We start from the raw sequence: 20,156 nt of genomic DNA, 5'->3' as shown, positions 1-20,156 counted from the left end.
AACTGGCAACTGAGTGTATTTCTCTTTCTGTTCATCAACAAGTATGTCACTCGTCCCCGCTACATTGGCTTACTTAGCTTTATTCAGGTCTGCATAAAGGTTCTCTCATTTTAATTGTGGGTTATGGTCCCTTGAGGTCTCATGCTGTGAATTTCATTAAAGTCATGATATAATAATATTGTAGCAGCCCAAACAAATCAAGACAAAGATGAACTTAAACACCAAAGGGGTCAATGAATTTTGGAGAGCACAAAGACAAAACAACCAAACTAAAATAGACAAGTCCTGCTCTCTCTATTCTCCCTATCCCCCATGGTGAAAACCTTATACAAAAGCATGTCTGGTTGAAGAGGCAGACAGAGGTCTGTGTTCGAGCTTTCTAGGGCTTCCAAACATCAGAGGGGCCATTCTCATTCATATCGCTGGCTCCTCTCATCTGTCTTTCAGCAGTAATGAACAGGAACGAGGGTTAAAGATCTAGGAGGAGGCTGAGCGTTGAAAGATGGGAGAACACGAAAGCAACCAAACCTCTTTCTTTCTGCCATGAACGAGCAGCGTCATATTTCTGCAAATTAAAATCCCCAGTGTAGCTTTAAACTAATAGAATAGCACTATATAAACTATATAAACAGAGGGTTTTTGTTAATTACTCCTCCTCTGCATCCACATGTGATATGCATTGTTGTATTAATGCAAATAACATTTCCCAGCTTAACCTTAAACTAATACAATAGCACTATATAAACAGATAGGGTTTTTGTTAATAACGCAATATATACAGACGGAATAATTGTTTAAAAAAAAAGTTAATAAACTGCATAAAAGATTATTTGGACAATTTCCCTTCTTAATATCTTATAGAATCCAGGGCTTAAGTTCACTGAGTGTTTTCCTGTTCTAATGTATGGAAGCTCAGGCGGGATTCAGAGCTCTTTGTCTCCACCACAGCTGTAATACCAGCAATTAAAAATGAACCGCTGACCTGCCTGTGCACTGGCTCACGTGCACACTCTTAATTAAAACTCTTTAAAAAGAGGTCTCTGAATCGTGTTATCGTGTTATCATTTTACCAATAGACGAGAGAACAAGGAGCTCCAAAGTCTTACGGTCACTTCCCTGGAAATATTAGGAGACCTCCCGACATCTTTTGAGCAGCAAAATGGACCTAACTTATGAACCAGCCGTGTAGAGTATAAGAAAGACAAACATTCACAGGCTAAAAGGAAACAAAGTGTAGAGCTGTCCTAAAAGCTACATTGTCCAATAGTCGGCGGCAGGCAGGTAGCCTAGAGGTTAGAGTGTTGGGCTCAGTAACCGAAAGGTTGCTAGAACGAATCCACCAAGCTGACCAGCTAAAAATCTGTCATTCTGCCCCTAAACAAGGCAGTTAACCAACTGTTCCCAGGCCGTCATTGTAAATAAGAATGTGTTCTTAACTGACTTGCCTAGTGAAATAAAGGTTAAATAAAGATGAAATAAAGTTAAATAAAATAAAGTCCTAGAGAAGGATATTCTGAAAAGAACAACCCCCCACACCACCCCATGTTCTCTCCCATACAGGAAGTAAGAGAGCATTCCTCTCCGGTAGAGTAGGGCTTGTTGTGGGGCACCCATGTGGTGTTCCCCACACACGCACACTTCCCCACCGGTACTCATCGCAGGAGGAGGATGCTGCTCAGAGATAGCTGTGACAGGAATCAGAATTCGGTAATGTTCAGAGGGTTAACTGGCGGTATGAGGAAGAGAGGAGAGGAATGGAGACAGGGAGAGAGGCGAGGTTCAGAAATGGAAAGGGAGGGCGAGGAAGCGACAGTGTCAGAATAATCCAATATCAAGACGTACAGTAGCTCACTGTAAACAAACTTCCAACATGTCTTCATCAATGTAGAATGAATGTGAGTTGAGAGATGCAGCTAGCTACTGATGGAGCTCCCCGCTTAGTGTTCAAAGCCAACCTTGTCTCATACTAAAATCCAGTGAAATGAGCAGCTTCATAGAGAGTTTAGGTTAGTAAAGGGGGAGGTTTACAGGGATTGTTCATTTCATGCATTTTCCAGGTCTTATGTGGTCTTGTATGATACCTGGGGTCAAAGCTCGACTGGCATTCCGGCTTACAGGGTAAGGAAACCAATGTCATTTTGTCATTTGGGTGAACTATCCCTTTAAAGGGCTGCTCCAGAAGCTGTCATTATTGACCCCAGTAAAAACATCACAAATGGGATCAGAGGGATGTCAACAATGGACCTAACTACAATGGTTAGGTCGACAAGGCAGAGTTGACCCGTCGGAACGAATCCATTCCTAGCCATTAGAGTCTCAATAAGCCCAACTACAGGCTATAAGAAACCAGTTGAACACACGTGAAGACAGAAAATACACTGCAGGCTACATACATCACATAATCACACAACACAGGCTTGGTCAGTGTACATTGTTCGCTCATATGACTCTGACTGGTTGGATTTGTGTTTGTGTTCATATCCGTAAATGAATTTATGTGCATGTTCATAAGAGAAACCTGGCCCACAATATGTGTACATTTAATACATAGAATGGAGTAGAATGTCATCCACTGACTCCCTTTGAATGGGCAGGTTAAAGGTCACATACCTCTGACACTCTGAGGCGTGCAGCACCAGGTCCTGGTTGTTGTTGGCGCTGACCGTCAGCTCATGTTCTGTTGAATTGAACACGTCCAGCAGCAGGTGGCACTGACGGGTTCTGGGGAGAAAGATAGAACCGGTCTTCACATCAGAATCTCCAAAATGTACCAGCTACAGGACAACTTTGTTTGGACGTCTTAAAGAACCATTTGCTGAAACTGAAGGGGTATAGCTAGCTAACGACCTCCTTTTCCACTTGGAAAAAAACACTGGACAGACTTGTTGGCTACATTAGCTAGGAATCTGCCTCCCGAAAATAGATTCTCCCAAGTGGGTGTGACACCTACTCCCGTTGCCTGCTGCACTGCTGATTGGATTCCACCTGGTGACCTGTTCACCGTCTGCCCTGGCCTGTCTGGTACAGGTACCCCCTCCACACACTCACTGTTGGGGCGAGTGACTCTGAACTTACAACGGCTGGCCTCAAGTCGTTATATTTTTTCTTGTGCTTTATGCTATTTGCCTCAGGACTCCTGCGTGCTTTGTTGACTATGAACTTGCTTTTTACCTGACCGTGGGACATACTGTTGTTCCCACACTGGGGACTCTGACTCTCTAATGGCTACACAGACTCTTGGCCTCCCATCCTATTCTAACCACCTCTCGCCCAACTTTGTATTCATGTTACCTGATGAAATTGCTGTACAATATGATCTTGTTGCCATCTGATGCACATTCAAATGTCATAAAAATCAGCACTGCAGAGTTCTCCCTGTCCTCTGCCTTTCCCTGATTGTATTACTTCTGATGACATCTGGAAATGTGCATGTACACCCTGGCCCATCTACAGCTGTTAGCCCCAATTCTGATTTGGGCTCTGATTTCTGCTCTCATAAAAACCTGGGTATTCTGCATGTTAACACTAGAAGCTTAATACCTAAAAAGTATCAATTGAAAGTATGGGTTCACAGCTCCAATCCAGATGTGTTGGGTCATTACTCAAACGTGGTTAAGAAAGAGTGTTTTGAACACGGATGTTTACTTTTTTTCGGCAAGACAGATCTTCCAAAGGTGGTGGAGTGGCAATCTTTATCAAAGAACACCTTCAATGCTTGGTTGTATCCACCAAGTATGTCCCCCGAAAATTTGAATGGCTGGTTTTAACAAATTAAACTTTGTTGACTGTTGCTTGGTGTTATCATCCACCATCAGCACAGGGCTGTACCCTACCTGCCCTAAGCTCTCTCCTGGCCCCTTAAACTAAGTCTGAATTTGTCCTGCTAGGTGACCTAAACTTCAACATGCTTAAACCACCTGACCAGGTCCTAAAGCAATGGGACTCCCTAAATCTTTGTCAGATTATTACCAATCCCACAAGGTATGACTCCAAACACCCAGAAAAGGCTACTCTCCTTGATGTTATCCTCACAAATAATCCTGATAGGAATCAGTCTGGTATTTTCTGTAATGACCTTAGTGATCACTGTTTTACAGCCTGTGTTCGTAATGTCTGCTCAGTGAAACGACCTGTCCTGATTTATCATAGACGCTTGCTAGAAAACTTGAATGAGAATGCCTTCCTTCATGTCTTGGCCTTTGTAAATTAGTATAGAATCAGCTTGATCCCCTCTGTCGAAGACACTTGGACCTTCTTTTTTGATATTTCAGTGGTATTGTTAACAGACACACCCCCATAAAGAAAGTGAGAATAAAAAAAAAACATTCAGCCCCTGGTTCGACCACGATCTTGCAGAGTTACTCCACCTCAAGAATTCCATTTGGCGAAAGGCTCGAAACATGCATACTCAGGCGGACTGCCTCTCGTTCAGGCAAATGAGAAATAAGTGCACTCAGACCATCCGGAAGGCCAAAGTCAGTTAGTTTAAGGAGCAGTTCTCTCTCTGTGGGTCTATCCCCAAGAAGTTCTGTAATAAACCCTCCTCCTCACAACTGCCCATGTCCCTTAATACTGATGTGGTTGTTATTGACAAGGAGCACATGGCTGAGCTCTGAAAATCACCACTTCATTAAGTCAGAATTCATATTAGACTCAGCCATGCCTCCTTGCATGTCCAACATTTCCTCATCTCTCACCCCTTCTAATGCGACTATCCCCAATGCTTCTCCCTCTTTTTCCCCTGCCCAGTTTTTCTCTGCAGGCAGTCACTGAAACCGAGGTGCTAGAGGAGCTCCTGAAACTTGACCCCCCAAAAATAACTGGGTCAGAGGGTTTAGACCCTTTCTTCTTTATGGTTCCAGCACCTATAACCGCCAAGCCATTCTCTAACCTTTTTTAACCTGCCTCTCCTTTCTGGGGAGGCTCCCATGGTTTGGAAGGCAGCCACGGTTCATCCTTTAACTAAAGGGGGAGATCAAGCTGATCCTAACTGTTATAGGCCTATTTCTATTTTACCCTGTTTATCAAAAGTGTTTGAAAAACTTGTCAATCATCAGCTGACTGGCTTTCTTGATGTCTATAGTATCCTCTCTGGTATACAATCTGGTTTCCGCTCAGATCATGGACATGTCACTGCATCCTTAAAGGTCCTCAATGATGTCACCATTGCCCTTGATTCTAAGCAATGTTGTGCTGCTATTTGTTTTGACTTGACCAAAGCTATATATAGTAGGCCATTCCATTCTTGTGGGCTGGCTAAGGAGTGTTGGTATCTCTGAGGGGTCTTCGGCCTGGTTTACTAACTACCTCTCTCAAAGATTGCAGAGTATAAAATCTGAACATTTGCCACTGCCTGTCACCACAATACTTGGCCCCACGCACTTCTCAATTTACAGCAACAACATAGCTCAGGCAGTAGGAAGCTCTCTCATCCATTTATATGCAGATGGCCCCTCCCTGGATTTTGTGTTAAACGCTCTACAACAAAGCTTTCTTAGTGTCCAACAAGCTTTCTCTGCCCTTAACCTTGTTCTAAACACATCCAAAACAAAGGTCATGTGGTTTGGTAGGAAGAATGCCCCTCTCCCCACCGGTGTGATTACTACCTCTGAGGGTTTAGAGCTTGGAATGTATTTGGGAGTATGGCTAGACGGTGCACTGTCCTTCTCTCCGCACATATCAAAGCTGCAGACTAAAGTTAAATCTAGACTTGGTTGCCTTTTTCGTAATCGCTACTCTTTCACCCTAGCTGCCAAACTAACCCTGATTCAGATGACCATCCTACCCATGCTAGATTATGGAGACGTAATTTATAGATCAGCAGGTGCTCTCAAGCAGCTAGATGTTCTTTACCATTCGGCCATCAGATTTGCCACCAATGCTCCTTATAGGACGTATCACTGCACTGTATACTCCTCTGTAAACTGGTCGTCTCTGTATACCCGTCACAAAACCCACTGGTGGATGCTTACTTATAAAACCCTCTTAGGCCTCACTCCCCCCATCTGAGATATCTACTGCAGCCCTCATCCTCCACATACAACACCCGTTCTGCCAGTCACATTCTGTTAAAGGTCCACAAAGCACACACATCCCTGGGTCCCTACTCTTTTCAGTTCACTGCAGCTCGCGACTGGAATGAGCAGCAAAAAAACACTCAAACTGGACAGTTTTATCTCCAGCTCTTCATTCAAAGACTCAATCATGGACCCTCTTACTGACAATTGGGGCTGCTTCGCGTGATGTATTGTTGTCTCTACCTTCTTGCCCTTTGTGCTGTTGTCTGTGCTCAATAACGTTTGTACCATGTTTTGTGCTGCAACAACGTTGTGCTGCTGCCATGTTGTGTTGCTACCATGTTGTTGTCATGTTGTGTTGCTACCATGTTGTTGTCATGTTGTGTTGCTACCATGTTGTTGTCATGTTGTGTTGCTACCATGTTGTTGTCATGTTGTGTTGCTACCATGTTGTCGTCATGTTGTGTTGCTACCATGTTGTCATGTTGTGTTGCTACCATGTTGTTGTCATGCTGTGTTGCTACCATGTTGTTGTCATGCTGTGTTGCTACCATGTTGTTGTCATGCTGTGTTTCTACCATGTTGTTGTCATGCTGTGTTGCTACCATGTTGTCATGCTGTGTTGCTACCATGCTGTTGTCATGTTGTGTTGCTACCATGCTGTTGTCATGTTGTGTTGCTACCATGTTGTTGTCAAGTTGTGTTGCTACCATGTTGTTGTCAAGTTGTGTTGCTACCATGTTGTTGTCATGTTGTGTTGCTACCATGTTGTTGTCATGTTGTGTTGCTACCATGTTGTTGTCATGTTGTGTTGCTACCATGTTGTTGTCATGTTGTGTTGCTACCATGCCGTGTTGTCATGTGTTACTAACAAGCAAAAGGCCTCCTGCGGGGCCTTTGCCAGGGCATCATTGTAAATAAGAATTTGTTCTTAACTGACTTGCCTAGTTAAATAAAGTTTAAATAGCATCTTAAAAAAATAAAGAACCACACGGGTTCAAGGGAAATTAATAGAACCGGGTTAGAACCAACCACAGGTACACACACTGACGGGTACTGGGGAGAGAGTGAGCAGATGATAATAAAACATCAAGCGTGTAATTGTGAGCAAGTGTCCTGCCTACTCTCTTCAAATTGAAAAGATACCATACACAGACCACACCGTTTGCTAACCTAAAACCTACACAAGATGGAAAAATCATTCTATAATTATACTGATATTATGTTGACGAATTCATTTATTGATGTATCCGATGTGAAATTTAAAGGTCAGTTCAGTGATCACAACACCAAGGTTATCTCTGAGCTATGACTGTGAGGAGAATTTAGAGTTTAGAATTCAGAGACCGAAACGGAGACAAATAGTTGGCTGCCTTGAATCATTTATTCACATCTTAGATCTTTAGAAGCCCAGTCAGTCAGTCAGTCAGTCTCCCGGGTAGATACTTGTTGAAATGGTTCACTTTTAAAGCATTTCTACCTCTGGTACAGCTCCAACATCTGCGATGTGCAAGTTGCCACATTATAAACTTTGTCCAGATGACTTCCTGATCGTTTTTGCTATTAAGCTACTGCCGTGGTGACTGTTTCCACAGCCCTGTTCTACGGCGCTGTCTCCTGATTGGCTAAGCTGCTGTGTCGGTGCTTCCTGATTGATGGTTCAGCTAAACGGTGGGGAGGATAAATCAGTTGTCACCCCCTCTCTTTCTTGGTACTACCCTCCGCTGTGTTAATCATGTCTGCCAGCAGAGACAAGGAGACAGTCGGAGAAACATGGACGCCCCCTGATAGAAATATGGTATTTTAATTACGGTGACACTTTATTAGGGGCCGGGGCAAACTCTAATGATGTCTCCATTTACTCAGGGATTTAAGACGAGGGAGGAAGAAAGTAGAGTGAAAGGGTTGAGGACATTGGTGTCTCTCTAAGAGGAGGGAGGCAGACTGCTGAGATTTTTGGCCTGGAAAGCAGGTGAGTCATCAGAGTTCACCTACAGTACACAGCTGGTAGACATGAGACATCCGTACACAGCTGGTAGACCTGAGACATCCGTACACAGCTGGTAGACCTGAGACATCCGTACACAGCTGGTAGACCTGAGACATCAGTACACAGCTGGTAGACATGAGACATCCGTACACAGCTGGTAGACCTGAGACATCCGTACACAGCTGGTAGACCTGAGACATCCGTACACAGCTGGTAGACCTGAGACATCCGTACACAGCTGGTAGACCTGAGACATCAGTACACAGCTGGTAGACATGAGACATCAGTACACAGCTGGTAGACATGAGACATCAGTACACAGCTGACAGGCTGGAGAGGAGAAACAGACAGACAGACAGTCTGGAGAAGGGAAAGAAAGAGACAGACAGGAGAAGAGAAAGAAAGAGACAGACAGGCTGGAGAAGAGAAAGAGAGACAGACAGGCTGGAGAAGAGAAAGAGAGACAGACAGGCTGGAGAAGAGAAAGACAGGCTGGAGAGGAGAAACAGACAGGAGAAGAGAAAGACAGAAAGACAGGTTGGAGAAGTGAAAGAAAGACATGCTGGAGAGGAGAAACAGACAGGAGAGGAGAAACAGACAGACAGACAGGCTGGAGAAGTGAAAGAAAGACATGCTGGAGAGGAGAAACAGACAGGAGAGGAGAAACAGACAGACAGACATGCTGGAGAAGAGAAAGAAAGAGACAGACATGCTGGAGAAGAGAAAGAAAGAGACAGACAGGCTGGAGAAGTGAAAGAAAGACAGACAGACAGGCTGGAGAAGTGAAAGAAAGACATGCTGGAGAGGAGAAACAGACAGGAGAGGAGAAACAGACAGACAGACATGCTGGAGAAGAGAAAGAAAGAGACAGACATGCTGGAGAAGAGAAAGAAAGAGACAGACAGGCTGGAGAAGAGAAAGACAGGCTAGAGAGGAGAAACAGACAGACAGACAGGCTGGAGAGGAGAAAGAAGGACAGAGACAGGCTGGAGAAGAGAAAGACAGACAGGCTGGATAAGTGAAAGAAAGACAGAGACAGGCTGGAGAAGAGAAAGACCGACAGAGACAGGCTGGAGAAGAGAAAGACAGACAGAGACAGGCTGGAGAAGAGAAAGACAGGCAGGCTGGAGAGGAGAAAGACAGACAGACAGGCTGGAAAAGAGAAACAGACAGACATACAGACAGGCTAGAGAGGAGAAAGGCAGACAGACAGGCTGGAGAAGAGAAACAGACAGACATACAGACAGGCTAGAGAGGAGAAAGACAGACAGACAGGCTGGAGAAGAGAACTACAGACAGACAGGCTGGAGAAGAGAAGGACAGACAGACAGGCTGGAGAGGAGAAAGACAGACAGGCTGGAGAAGAGAAAGACAGACAGGCTGGAGAAGAGAGACAGACAGACCGGCAGGAGAAGAGAAAGACAGACAGACAGACGAGGAGAAAGACAGTCAGACAGAGACAAGCTGGAGAGGAGAAACAGACAGAGATAGGCCATAGAATAGAGGAGAGAGAAAGACTGGTGTGGAGAGAAGAAACAGCCTCCTACAGCAGCTAGGAAACAGTCCGTGATGAAAGGACAAACACCTTTGATGTTGTGATGTTAGGACTGGACAGGAATGGATGAGTGCTCCTTAATGGGTTTCCTTTACGTAATGTGTGCGCGTGTTCTAATGTTCACAAACACCCTCCCACACACACCACCAGATCTTTCTGGACAGCGCTATGTCACGCTGACGAATGAGCCGTGAGATCAGCCATCACCGTTATTGATTGGTAGAGAGGTCCCCCCATCCTGTCGGACAGAATAACTTACCAAATTTGGCACCCCATTCCCCAAACCTGGCGGCCCAGGGCAGCTCCTTTCTTCTTAGAGCCACCACTGATGGCCAAACAAGCTTTTAAACAGATGGCCATGCAAATCATCTGACTAGCTGTGTCTCTGGCTGTTTGTACCTACAAACACATCTACAACCATCAAACCCTGAGACGATGGATGAGACCTGCTACTGCTACTCCTTTAGCTAGTTTGGTGTTATTCAGATTAGGGATGGACACTATATCGGTAAGCATATCGGAATCGGCCGATATTAGCTAAAAATGTCTAGTTTAACACCGATGTCAAAGCTGCCGTGCATACCTATATAACGTAGGTAGATGAGGTACATACCTATATAACGTAGGTAGATGAGGTACATACCTATATAACGTAGGTAGATGAGGTGCATACCTATATAACGTAGGTAGATGAGGTGCATACCTATATAACGTAGGTAGATGAGGTACATACCTATATAACGTAGGTCGATGAGGTACATACCTATACAACGTAGGTAGATGAGGTATAACGTAGGTAGATGAGGTACATAGCTATATAACGTAGGTAGATGAGGTGCATAGCTATATAACGTAGGTAGCTGAGGTACATAGCTATATAACGTAGGTAGATGAGGTACATAGCTATATAACGTAGGTAGATGAGGTACATAGCTATATAACGTAGGTAGATGAGGTACATAGCTATATAACGTAGGTAGATGAGGTGCATACCTATACAACGTAGGTAGATGAGGTGCATACCTATACAACGTAGGTAGATGAGGTATAACGTAGGTAGATGAGGTACATACCTATATAACGTAGGTAGATGAGGTGCATAGCTATATAACGTAGGTAGATGAGGTACATATCTATATAACGTAGGTAGACAAGGTACATAGCTATATAACATAGGTAGATGAGGTACATACCAATATAACGTAGATAGATGAGGTACACATCTATATAACGTAGGTAGATGAGGTACATAGCTATATAACATAGGTAGATAAGGTACATACCAATATAACGTAGGTAGATGAGGTACATACCTATATAACATAGGTAGATGAGGTACATATCTATATACCGTAGGTAGATGAGGTACATAGCTATATAACGTAGGTAGATGAGGTACATAGCTATATAACATAGGTAGATGAGGTACATAGCCATATAACGTAGGTAGATGATGTATAACGTAGGTAGATGAGGTATAGCATAGGTAGATGAGGTACATACCTATACAACGTAGGTAGATGAGGTATAACGTAGGTAGATGAGGTACATACCTATATAACGTAGGTAGATGAGGTGCATACCTATATAACGTAGGTAGATGAGGTACATACCTATACAACGTAGGCAGATGAGGTACATACCTATATAACGTAGGTAGATGAGGTACATAGCTATATAACGTAGGTAGATGAGGTACATAGCTATATAACGTAGGTAGATGAGGTACATACCTATATAACGTAGGTAGATGAGGTACATATATATATATATAACGTAGGTAGATGAGGTGCATACCTATACAACGTAGGTAGATGAGGTATAACGTAGGTAGATGAGGTACATAGCTATATAACGTAGGTAGATGAGGTACATAGCTATATAACGTAGGTTGATGAGGTACATAGCTATATAACATAGGTAGATGAGGTACATAGCTATATAACGTAGGTAGATGAGGTATACCGTAGGTAGATGAGGTACATACCTATATAACGTAGGTAGATGAGGTGCATAGCTATATAACACAGGTAGATGAGGTACATACCTATATAACGTAGGTAGATGAGGTACATAGCTATATAACATAGGTGGATGAGGTACATATCTATATAACGTAGGTAGATGAGGTACATACCAATATAACGTAGGTGGATGAGGTACATATCTATATAACGTAGGTAGATGAGGTACATAGCTATATAACATAGGTAGATGAGGTACATAGCCATATAACGTAGGTAGATGGTGTATAACGTAGGTAGATGAGGTATAACGTAGGTAGATGAGGTACATACCTATATAACGTAGGTAGATGAGGTACATACCTATATAACGTAGGTAGATGAGGTACATACCTATACAACGTAGGCAGATGAGGTACATACCTATATAACGTAGGTAGATGAGGTACATAGCTATATGACGCAGGTAGATGAGGTACATACCTATATAACGTAGGTAGATGAGGTACATACCTATATAACGTAGGTGGATGAGGTATAACGTAGGTAGATGAGGTACATACCTATATAACATAGGTAGATGAGGTACATACTTATATCACGTAGGTAGATGAGGTACATACCTATATAACGTAGGTAGATGAGGTACATACCTATATAACGTAGGTAGATGAGGTACATACCTATATAACGTAGATGATGTAATGACGTCATGACAAATACAGCTCTACACAGAACAAAAGCAGAAAAATACTAAGCGCACACTTACAACAACTAAACAAGTTCTAGTCGAGCAGCCATTTGAAAGAGTAATAACATTTCAGCGAGACAACTCAACGATGAAATCCATTAAAGCCAAGATAACGGAATTCATTGCCCTTGACAATCAACCGTTCTCTGTCGTGGATGATGTTGGCTTTCTACGATTGGTTGAGCCCCGGTACACACTACCCAGTAGGCGCTATTTTTCAGATGTTGCCCTACCGGAGTTACACAGTATTGTTAAAGCGCACATTCCTGAGCTACTTGTTATGGGCGTAACTGCTATTAGCTTCACGACTGATATTTGGACCAGCGATGTCAGCCCCATGAGCATGCTGAGTCTGACAGCACAGTGGGTCGACGAGGATATCGTACTGAGGAAAGCTGTATTGCATGTTCAAGAATGTGCTGGTTCTCATACCGCTGCTGCCATTTCAATGGCATTTGAGAACATGTTTGAAACTTGGAAACATGAACACACTCCTAGCTCCATTCAAACAACTGACTGGAGAAATAAGCTCTTCAACTGCGTCTGCTGCAGATGTGATATCCCCTGTCATGGAATTGAAACGCCTGCTCAACAAAACTGCCCACACAGACCGTGGGGTTAAAACTTACTCTACAAGAGGCTGTGAACAAGCAATTATGTGGCATTCTCTCTGAGCCTCTTTACTGTGTCGCCACCCTGCTCGATGGTAGGTACAAGGACCGCTACTTCTTTAACAGGCATTCTCTCTGAGCCTCTTTACTGTGTCGCCACCCTGCTCGATGCTAGGTACAAGGACCGCTACTTCTGTAACAGGCATTCTCTCTGAGCCTCTTTACTGTGTCGCCACCCTGCTCGATGGTAGGTACAAGGACCGCTACTTCTTTAACAGGCAGTCTCTCTTTACTGTGTCGCCACCATGCTCGATGGTGGGTACAAGGACCGCTACTTCTTTAACAGGCAGTCTCTCTTTACTGTGTCGCCACCCTGCTCGATGCTAGGTACAAGGACCGCTACTTCTTTAACAGGCAGTCTCTCTTTACTGTGTCGCCACCATGCTCGATGGTGGGTACAAGGACCGCTACTTCTTTAACAGGCATTCTCTCTGAGCCTCTTTACTGTGTCGCCACCATGCTCGATGGTGGGTACAAGGACCGCTACTTCTTTAACAGGCAGTCTCTCTTTACTGTGTCGCCACCCTGCTCGATGGTGGGTACAAGGACCGCTACTTCTTTAACAGGCATTCTCTCTGAGCCTCTTTACTGTGTCGCCACCATGCTCGATGGTGGGTACAAGGACCGCTACTTCTTTAACAGGCATTCTCACTGAGCCTCTTTACTGTGTCGCCACCATGCTCGATGGTGGGTACAAGGACAGCTACTTCGATGCAGACAAGAAACAGGGGTTACGTGAAATGTTAGACACAGCTGGACAAACGGAAACAGACACTGAGGAAGTGAAGCCACGGACAGACAGAGCTGAAACTTCACAGCTTGACATGTATGATGAAATCCTGTTTGAGACTGAACAAATGAACAATGAAACAGCACAGTAAATAAGTGAAAGAAATTGGTTTTGATGATGTTTTACTGGTAATATGTAAATGCCAACAAAATTACCTTTTGGTCAGAATGTGTGTGTGTTTCAACTATTTAACTGTACTAGAATGCTTAAAAGGCCGCTAAAATTGTTAATATCGGTATCGTTTTTTTGGCAAGGATAATATCGGATATCGACCAAAAATGTCATATTGGTGCATCACTAATTCAGATAGTCTCAACTGAAAAAGCAACCACAGGTGGCCTAGCTAGCCTAGTACTGTGGCGGTTGGTGTCTGTTTTTTAGGTGTGGTAGTGGTCAAAATGGCTGCCATCATCACAGGATAGAACCATCATCATCACAGGATAGAACCATCATCATCACAGGATAGAACCATCATCATCACTGGGTAGAAGGCAGCAGCAGCGAGAAAGAGGAGAAGCAGATCAACGGCTGGTCAATCCTCAGGATCCATGATCAATACGTGACGATTCCTCCTCTGGCACAACACTGACAATACGTCTACAGCCCTCCTACATCAAATGAAATGTGCTTCATTACGTTTGGGCTGGGTGGATTTAGAGTCCTGCCAATGTGTTGCTATTTTTAGAGTGCGTGATGTGTGTGTGTGTGTGTGTGAACCTGTGGGGAACAGTACACGCCTGCATTTATGCAAGCAGAGCAGATAGAAGGCTGGGCTATCAACCAAAGGCTTAGACTGAAGACTGAACCATGTCCTGATAGCATGGAACATCTGTGCGCGTGTGTGTTTGTGCGCATGTGTGTCTGACAGAATGAAACGCCCCATACGCTATGTCACATAACAGACCCCAGCTTCTGTACACAATACCAGTACGGTTCCAACAGGTTTCTGTCATGAACGGATCCCTGACTATTTCACACTTACACAACATGATCAAATGCCTGTCGAACATCTCATTTCAAAATCATGGACATAAATATGGAGTTGGTTCCCCTTTGCTGCTATAACAGACTCTACTCTTCTGGGAAGGTTTTCCACTAGATGTCAGAACATTGCTGTGGGGACTTTTTCAGCCACAAGAGCATTTGCGAAGTTGGGCACTGATGTTGGGCGATTAGGCCTGGCTCACAGTCAGCATTCCAACTCATCCCAAAGGTGTTCAATGGGGTTGAGGTCAGGGCTCTGTGCAGGCCAGTCAAGATCTTCCACACTGATCTTGACAAATCATTTCTGTATGGACATTGCTTTGTGCACGGGGGCATTGTCATGCTGAAAAAGGAAAGGGCTTTCCCAAAACTGTTGCCACAAAGTTGGAAGCACAAAATCGTCTTCAATGTCATTGTATGCTGTAGTGTTAAGATTTCCCTTCACTGGTACTAAGGGGCTTAGCCAAAAATCATGAAAAACAGCCACAAACCATTATTCCTCCTCCACAAAACTTTACAGTTGGCACTATGCATTAGGACAGGTAGCGTTGTCCTGGCATCTGCCAAACTCAGATTTGTCCGTCGGACTGCCAGATATTAAAGCGTGATTCAGTACTCCAGAGAACGCATTTTCACTGCTCCACAGTCCAATGGCGACAAGCTATACACCACTCCAGCCGACGCTTGGCATTGCGCGTGGTGATCTTAAGCTTGTGTGCGTCTGCTTGGCCATGGAAACCTATTTCATGAAGCTCCCAACTAACAGTTATTGTGCTGATATTGCTTCCAGAAAAAGTTTGGAACTTGGTAGTGAGTGTTGCAACCGAGGACAAGCGTTTTTAAGCGCTAGGTGCTTCAGCATTAACCGGCCCTGTGAGCTTGTGTGACATACCACTTTGTGGGTGAGCCGTTGAAAATAAGAATTTGTTCTTAACTGACTTGTCTAGTTAAATAAAGGTTAAATAAATAAAATAAAATAAATATATACAGTTGAAGTCGGAAGTTTACATACACTTAGGTTGGAGTCATTAAAACTCGTTTTTCAACCACTCCATAAATTTGTTGTTAACAAACTATAGTTTTGGTAAGTCGGTTAGGACATCTACTTTGTGCATGACACAAGTCACTTTCCAACAATTGTTTACAGACAGATTATTTCACTTATAATTCACTGTATCACAATTCCAGTGGGTCAAAACTTTAGATACACTAAGTTGACTGTGCCTTGAAACAGCTTTGAAAACTACAGAAAATTGTGTCATGGCTTTAGAAGCTTCTGATAGGCTAATTGACATAATTTGAGTCAATTGGAGGTGTACCTGTGGATGTATTTCAAAGCCTACCTTTAAACTCAGTGTCTCATGGGAAAATCAAAAGAAATCAGCCAAGACCTCAGAAAAAAAAATTGCAGACCTCAAGTCTGGTTCATCCTTGGGAGCAATTTCCAAATGCCTGAAGGTACCACGTTGATCTGTACAAACAATAGTATGTAAGTATAAACACCATGGGACCACGCAGCCATCATACCGCTCAGGAAGGAGATGCGTTCTGTCTCCTAGAGATGAAAGTACTTTGGTGAAAAGAGCAACTCAATCCCAGAACAACAGGAGACAGGAGACGCTGGAGGAGACAGGTACAAAAGTATCTATATCCACTGTAAAACACGTCTTATATCAACATAACCTGAAAGGCAGCTCAGCAAGGAAAAACCCACTGCTCCAAAACCTCCATAAAAAAGCCAGACTACGGTTTGCAACTGCACATGGGGACAAAGATCGTACTTTTTGGAGAAATGTCCTCTGGTCTGATGAACCAAAAACAGAACCGTTTGGTCATAATGACCATCGTTATGTTGTCGGGGTGCTTTGCTACAGGAGGGATTGGTGCACTTCACAAAATAGATGGCATCATGAGGGGGAAATTATATAGATATATTGAAGCAACATCTCAAGACATCAATCAAATGTATTGATAAAGCCCTTCTTACATCAGCTGATGTCACAAAGTGCTCTACAGAAACCCAACCGAAAACCCCAAACAGCAAGCAATGCAGGTGTAGAATCACGGTGGCTAGGAAAAACTCCCTAGAAAGGCCAGAACCTATGAAGAAACATAGAGAGGAACCAGGCTATGAGGGGTGGCCAGCCCTCTTCTGGCTGTGCCGGGTGGAGATTATAACAGAACATGACATCAGTCAGGAAGCTAAAGCTTGGTCGCAAATGGGGCTTCCAAATGGACAATGACCCAAAGCATACATCCAAAGTTGTGGCAAAATGGCTTAAGGACAACGAAGTCAAGGTATTGGAGTGGCCATCACAAAGCCAACATTTGAGGGCAGAACTGAAAAAGCGTGTGTGAGCAAAGAGGCCTACAAACCTGACTCAGTTACACCAGCTCTGTCAGGAGGTACTGGCCAAAATCCACCCAACTTATTGTGGGAAGCTTGTGGAAGGCTACCCAAAACATTTGACCCAAGTTAAACAATTTAAAGGCCATGCTACCAAATACTAATTGAGTGTATGTAAACTTCTGACCCACTGGGAGTGTGATGAAAGAAATAAAAGCTGAAATAAATAATTCTCTACCATTATTCTGACATTTCACATTCTGAAAATAATCTGGTGATCCTAACTGACCTAAAACAGGGTATTTTTACTACGATTAAATGTCAGGAATTTGTATTTGGCTAAGGTGTATGTAAACTTCTGACTTCAATTGTATACAGTACCATTCAAAACTTTGGGGTCAGTTAGAAATGGCCTTGTTTTTTAAAGAGGACATTCAAATAACAAAATTCATCAGAAATACAGTGCAGGCATTGTTAATGTTGTAAATGACGATTGTAGCTGGAAACGGCAGATTTTTTAAAGGAATATCTACATAGGCGTACAGAGGCCCATTATATTTTGGTTTCATCTGACCATATGACATTCTCCCAATCTTCTTCTGGATCATCCAAATGCTCTCTAACTTCAGACGGGCCTGGACATGTACTGGCTTAAGCAGGGGAACATGTCTGGCACTACAGAATTTGAGTCCCTGGTGGCGTAGTGTCTTACTGATGGTAGGCTTTATTACTTTGGTCCCAGCTCTCTGCAGGTCATTCACTAGGTCCCCCCGTGTGGTTCTGGGATTTTTGCTCACCGTTCTTGTGATAATTTTGACCCCGCGGGGTGAGATCTTGCGTGGAGACCCAGATCGAGGGAGATTATCAGTGGTCTTGTATGTCTTCCATTTCCTAATAATTGCTCCCACAGTTGATTTCTTCAAACCAAGCTGCTTACCGATTGCAGATTCAGTCTTCCCAGCCTGGTGCAGGTCTACAATTTTGTTTCTGGTGTCCTTTGACAGCTCTTTGGTCTTGGCCATAGTGGAGTTTGGAGTGTGACTGTTTGAGGTTGTGGACAGGTGTCTTTTATACTGATAACAAGTTCAAACAGGTGCCATTAATACAGGTAATGAGAGGAGGACAGAGGAGCCTCTTAAAGAAGAAGTTACAGGTCTGTACGAGCCAGAAATCTTGCTTGTTTGAAGGTGACCAAATACTTATTTTCCACCATAATTTGCAAATAAATTCATTAAAAATCCTACAATGTGATTTTCTGGATTTTTTTTCTCATTTTGTCTGTCATAGTTGAAGTGTACCTATGATGAAAATTACAGGCCTCTCTCATCTTTTTAAGTGGGAAAACTTGCACAATTGGTGACTGACTAAATAATTTTTTGCCCCACTGTATACATATATACACACACTCACACACAAAACACATGAGTAATACCTGCACTTTCCATGACAGACTGACCAGGTGAATCCAGGTGGAAGCTATGATCCCTTATTGATGTCATTTGTGAAATCCACTTCAATCAGTGTAGATGAAGGGGAGGAGACAGGTTAAATAAGAATATTTAAGCCTCGAGACAATTGAGACATGGATTGGGTATGTGTGCCATTCGGGTGTGGGTGTGTAAGACAAAATATTTAAGTGTCTTTGAACAGGGTATGGTAGTAGGTGCCAGACACAAAGGTTTGAATGTGTCAAGAACTGCAACACTGCAAGGATTTTCACACTCAACAGTTTTCCGTATGTATCAAGAATGGTCCACCACCCAAAGGACATCCAGCCAACGGCAGGCTAGTGGTTGAAAACGGGTCATTCACGAAAGAGCACAAAGTAGGCTGACATGAATTGTCCAGAGCAACAGACGAGCTAGTCAGTCAACTGACAGTCCTGTACAACATTGGTGCCCAAATAAAAGGCACAACTCTTCGTACCATCGTACCTTGACACAAAATGGGGTATGGCAGCAGAGTTCCAATTTCAGAAACAAGAAACTGAAGTTGCAGTGGGCTAAGGAACAAAAACACTGGACAACTGGAAAAACATTGCCAGGTCTGATGATTCCCAGTTCCTGCTGTTTCACGCGGATGGGAGGACTGGCGTATGGAGGAAATCACATGACTACATGTATCCATCATGCCACCTGTCAACTTCACAGGATAGTGTTGGTGATGGTGTGGGGTGTGTTTTCATGGCACACATTGGGCACCCTTGATAAAAGTGGAGCAAAGTGTGAATGCCACAGGATAGCTGAACATCATTGCCAATCAGGTTCATCCCTTAATGGCAGCAGTGTATCCATCTGCAAATAGATTTTTTCAGCAGAATAATGCCCCATGCCACAAGGCTAGGATTGTCCAGGAATGGTTCCACGAAGATGACCGTGAATTGGGCTTACTGCAGTGGCCTGCCCAGTCACCAGATCTCAATCGAGCATCAGTGGGATGAAATGGAACAAGATATTCGGAGCAGAGATCCAGCAGCAGCAAACTTGACACGGCTGTGGGGAGCTTTGGAGTCAACAGCCCTGTGTAAAGCTTTCAACGCCTTGCAGTCCAAACCCCGACGAACTGAGGCTGTCCTGAGGGCAAAAGGGGGTGCAACTGAATATTAGGAAGGTGTTCCTAATGTTTTGTACACTCAGTGTACAGGGACCTATACAGGGACCTATAATATCTGCAATGTTATACTGTATACAGGTCCAGGTGATTACTGTGAGGACCTACAACAGGTCTATGACAAGTCACAGCTCTCTATGACAGGCGTATGACAGGCGTATGACAGGCCAGAGCTGGTGCCTCCTCTGAAGAGCATGCTGCAGGTGAAATCTCAAGAAGTACACTCCGCAAACAATGGAGGAGCGAGGGAACGAGAGGTAGAGAGAGAGAGAGACAGTCTAAACTCTTGAGTTCGCAGGATATGAGAGTCCCTTTTGCCCTGCAGTCCAACCAGCATCATTTTCTCTGTCTCTCTCTCTCTCTACGCAAGAGCTTTTCCTGTGGAAGACCTGCAAGCTTTATGAACTGCAAGGGAATGTGGTGAGCTGCACTGGCCCACTTAATCAATACACCAAGCCACAGAAAGGTTCTCCAGAG

General features: G+C 43.7%; 1 protein-coding gene across 3 annotated transcripts in view; it reads right to left on the bottom strand.

Annotated features, from left to right (window-relative positions):
• trappc9 (trafficking protein particle complex subunit 9) overlaps nucleotides 1-20,156 on the bottom strand; it is a 304,671-nt gene that overhangs the window by 142,404 nt on the left and 142,111 nt on the right. For all 3 annotated transcript variants that reach the window (XM_031793479.1, XM_031793478.1, XM_031793480.1), the window contains one exon: nucleotides 2,611-2,721. In XM_031793479.1, the coding sequence (XP_031649339.1) occupies nucleotides 2,611-2,721 (111 nt within the window). The remainder of the gene's footprint in view (nucleotides 1-2,610; nucleotides 2,722-20,156) is intronic.

This window comes from Oncorhynchus kisutch, linkage group LG17 (assembly GCF_002021735.2).
Source record: "Oncorhynchus kisutch isolate 150728-3 linkage group LG17, Okis_V2, whole genome shotgun sequence".
Classification (NCBI taxonomy): domain Eukaryota; kingdom Metazoa; phylum Chordata; class Actinopteri; order Salmoniformes; family Salmonidae; genus Oncorhynchus; species Oncorhynchus kisutch.
The sequence above is the reverse complement of the archived record's forward strand: the minus strand, read 5'-3'. Positions and strand labels throughout refer to the sequence as shown.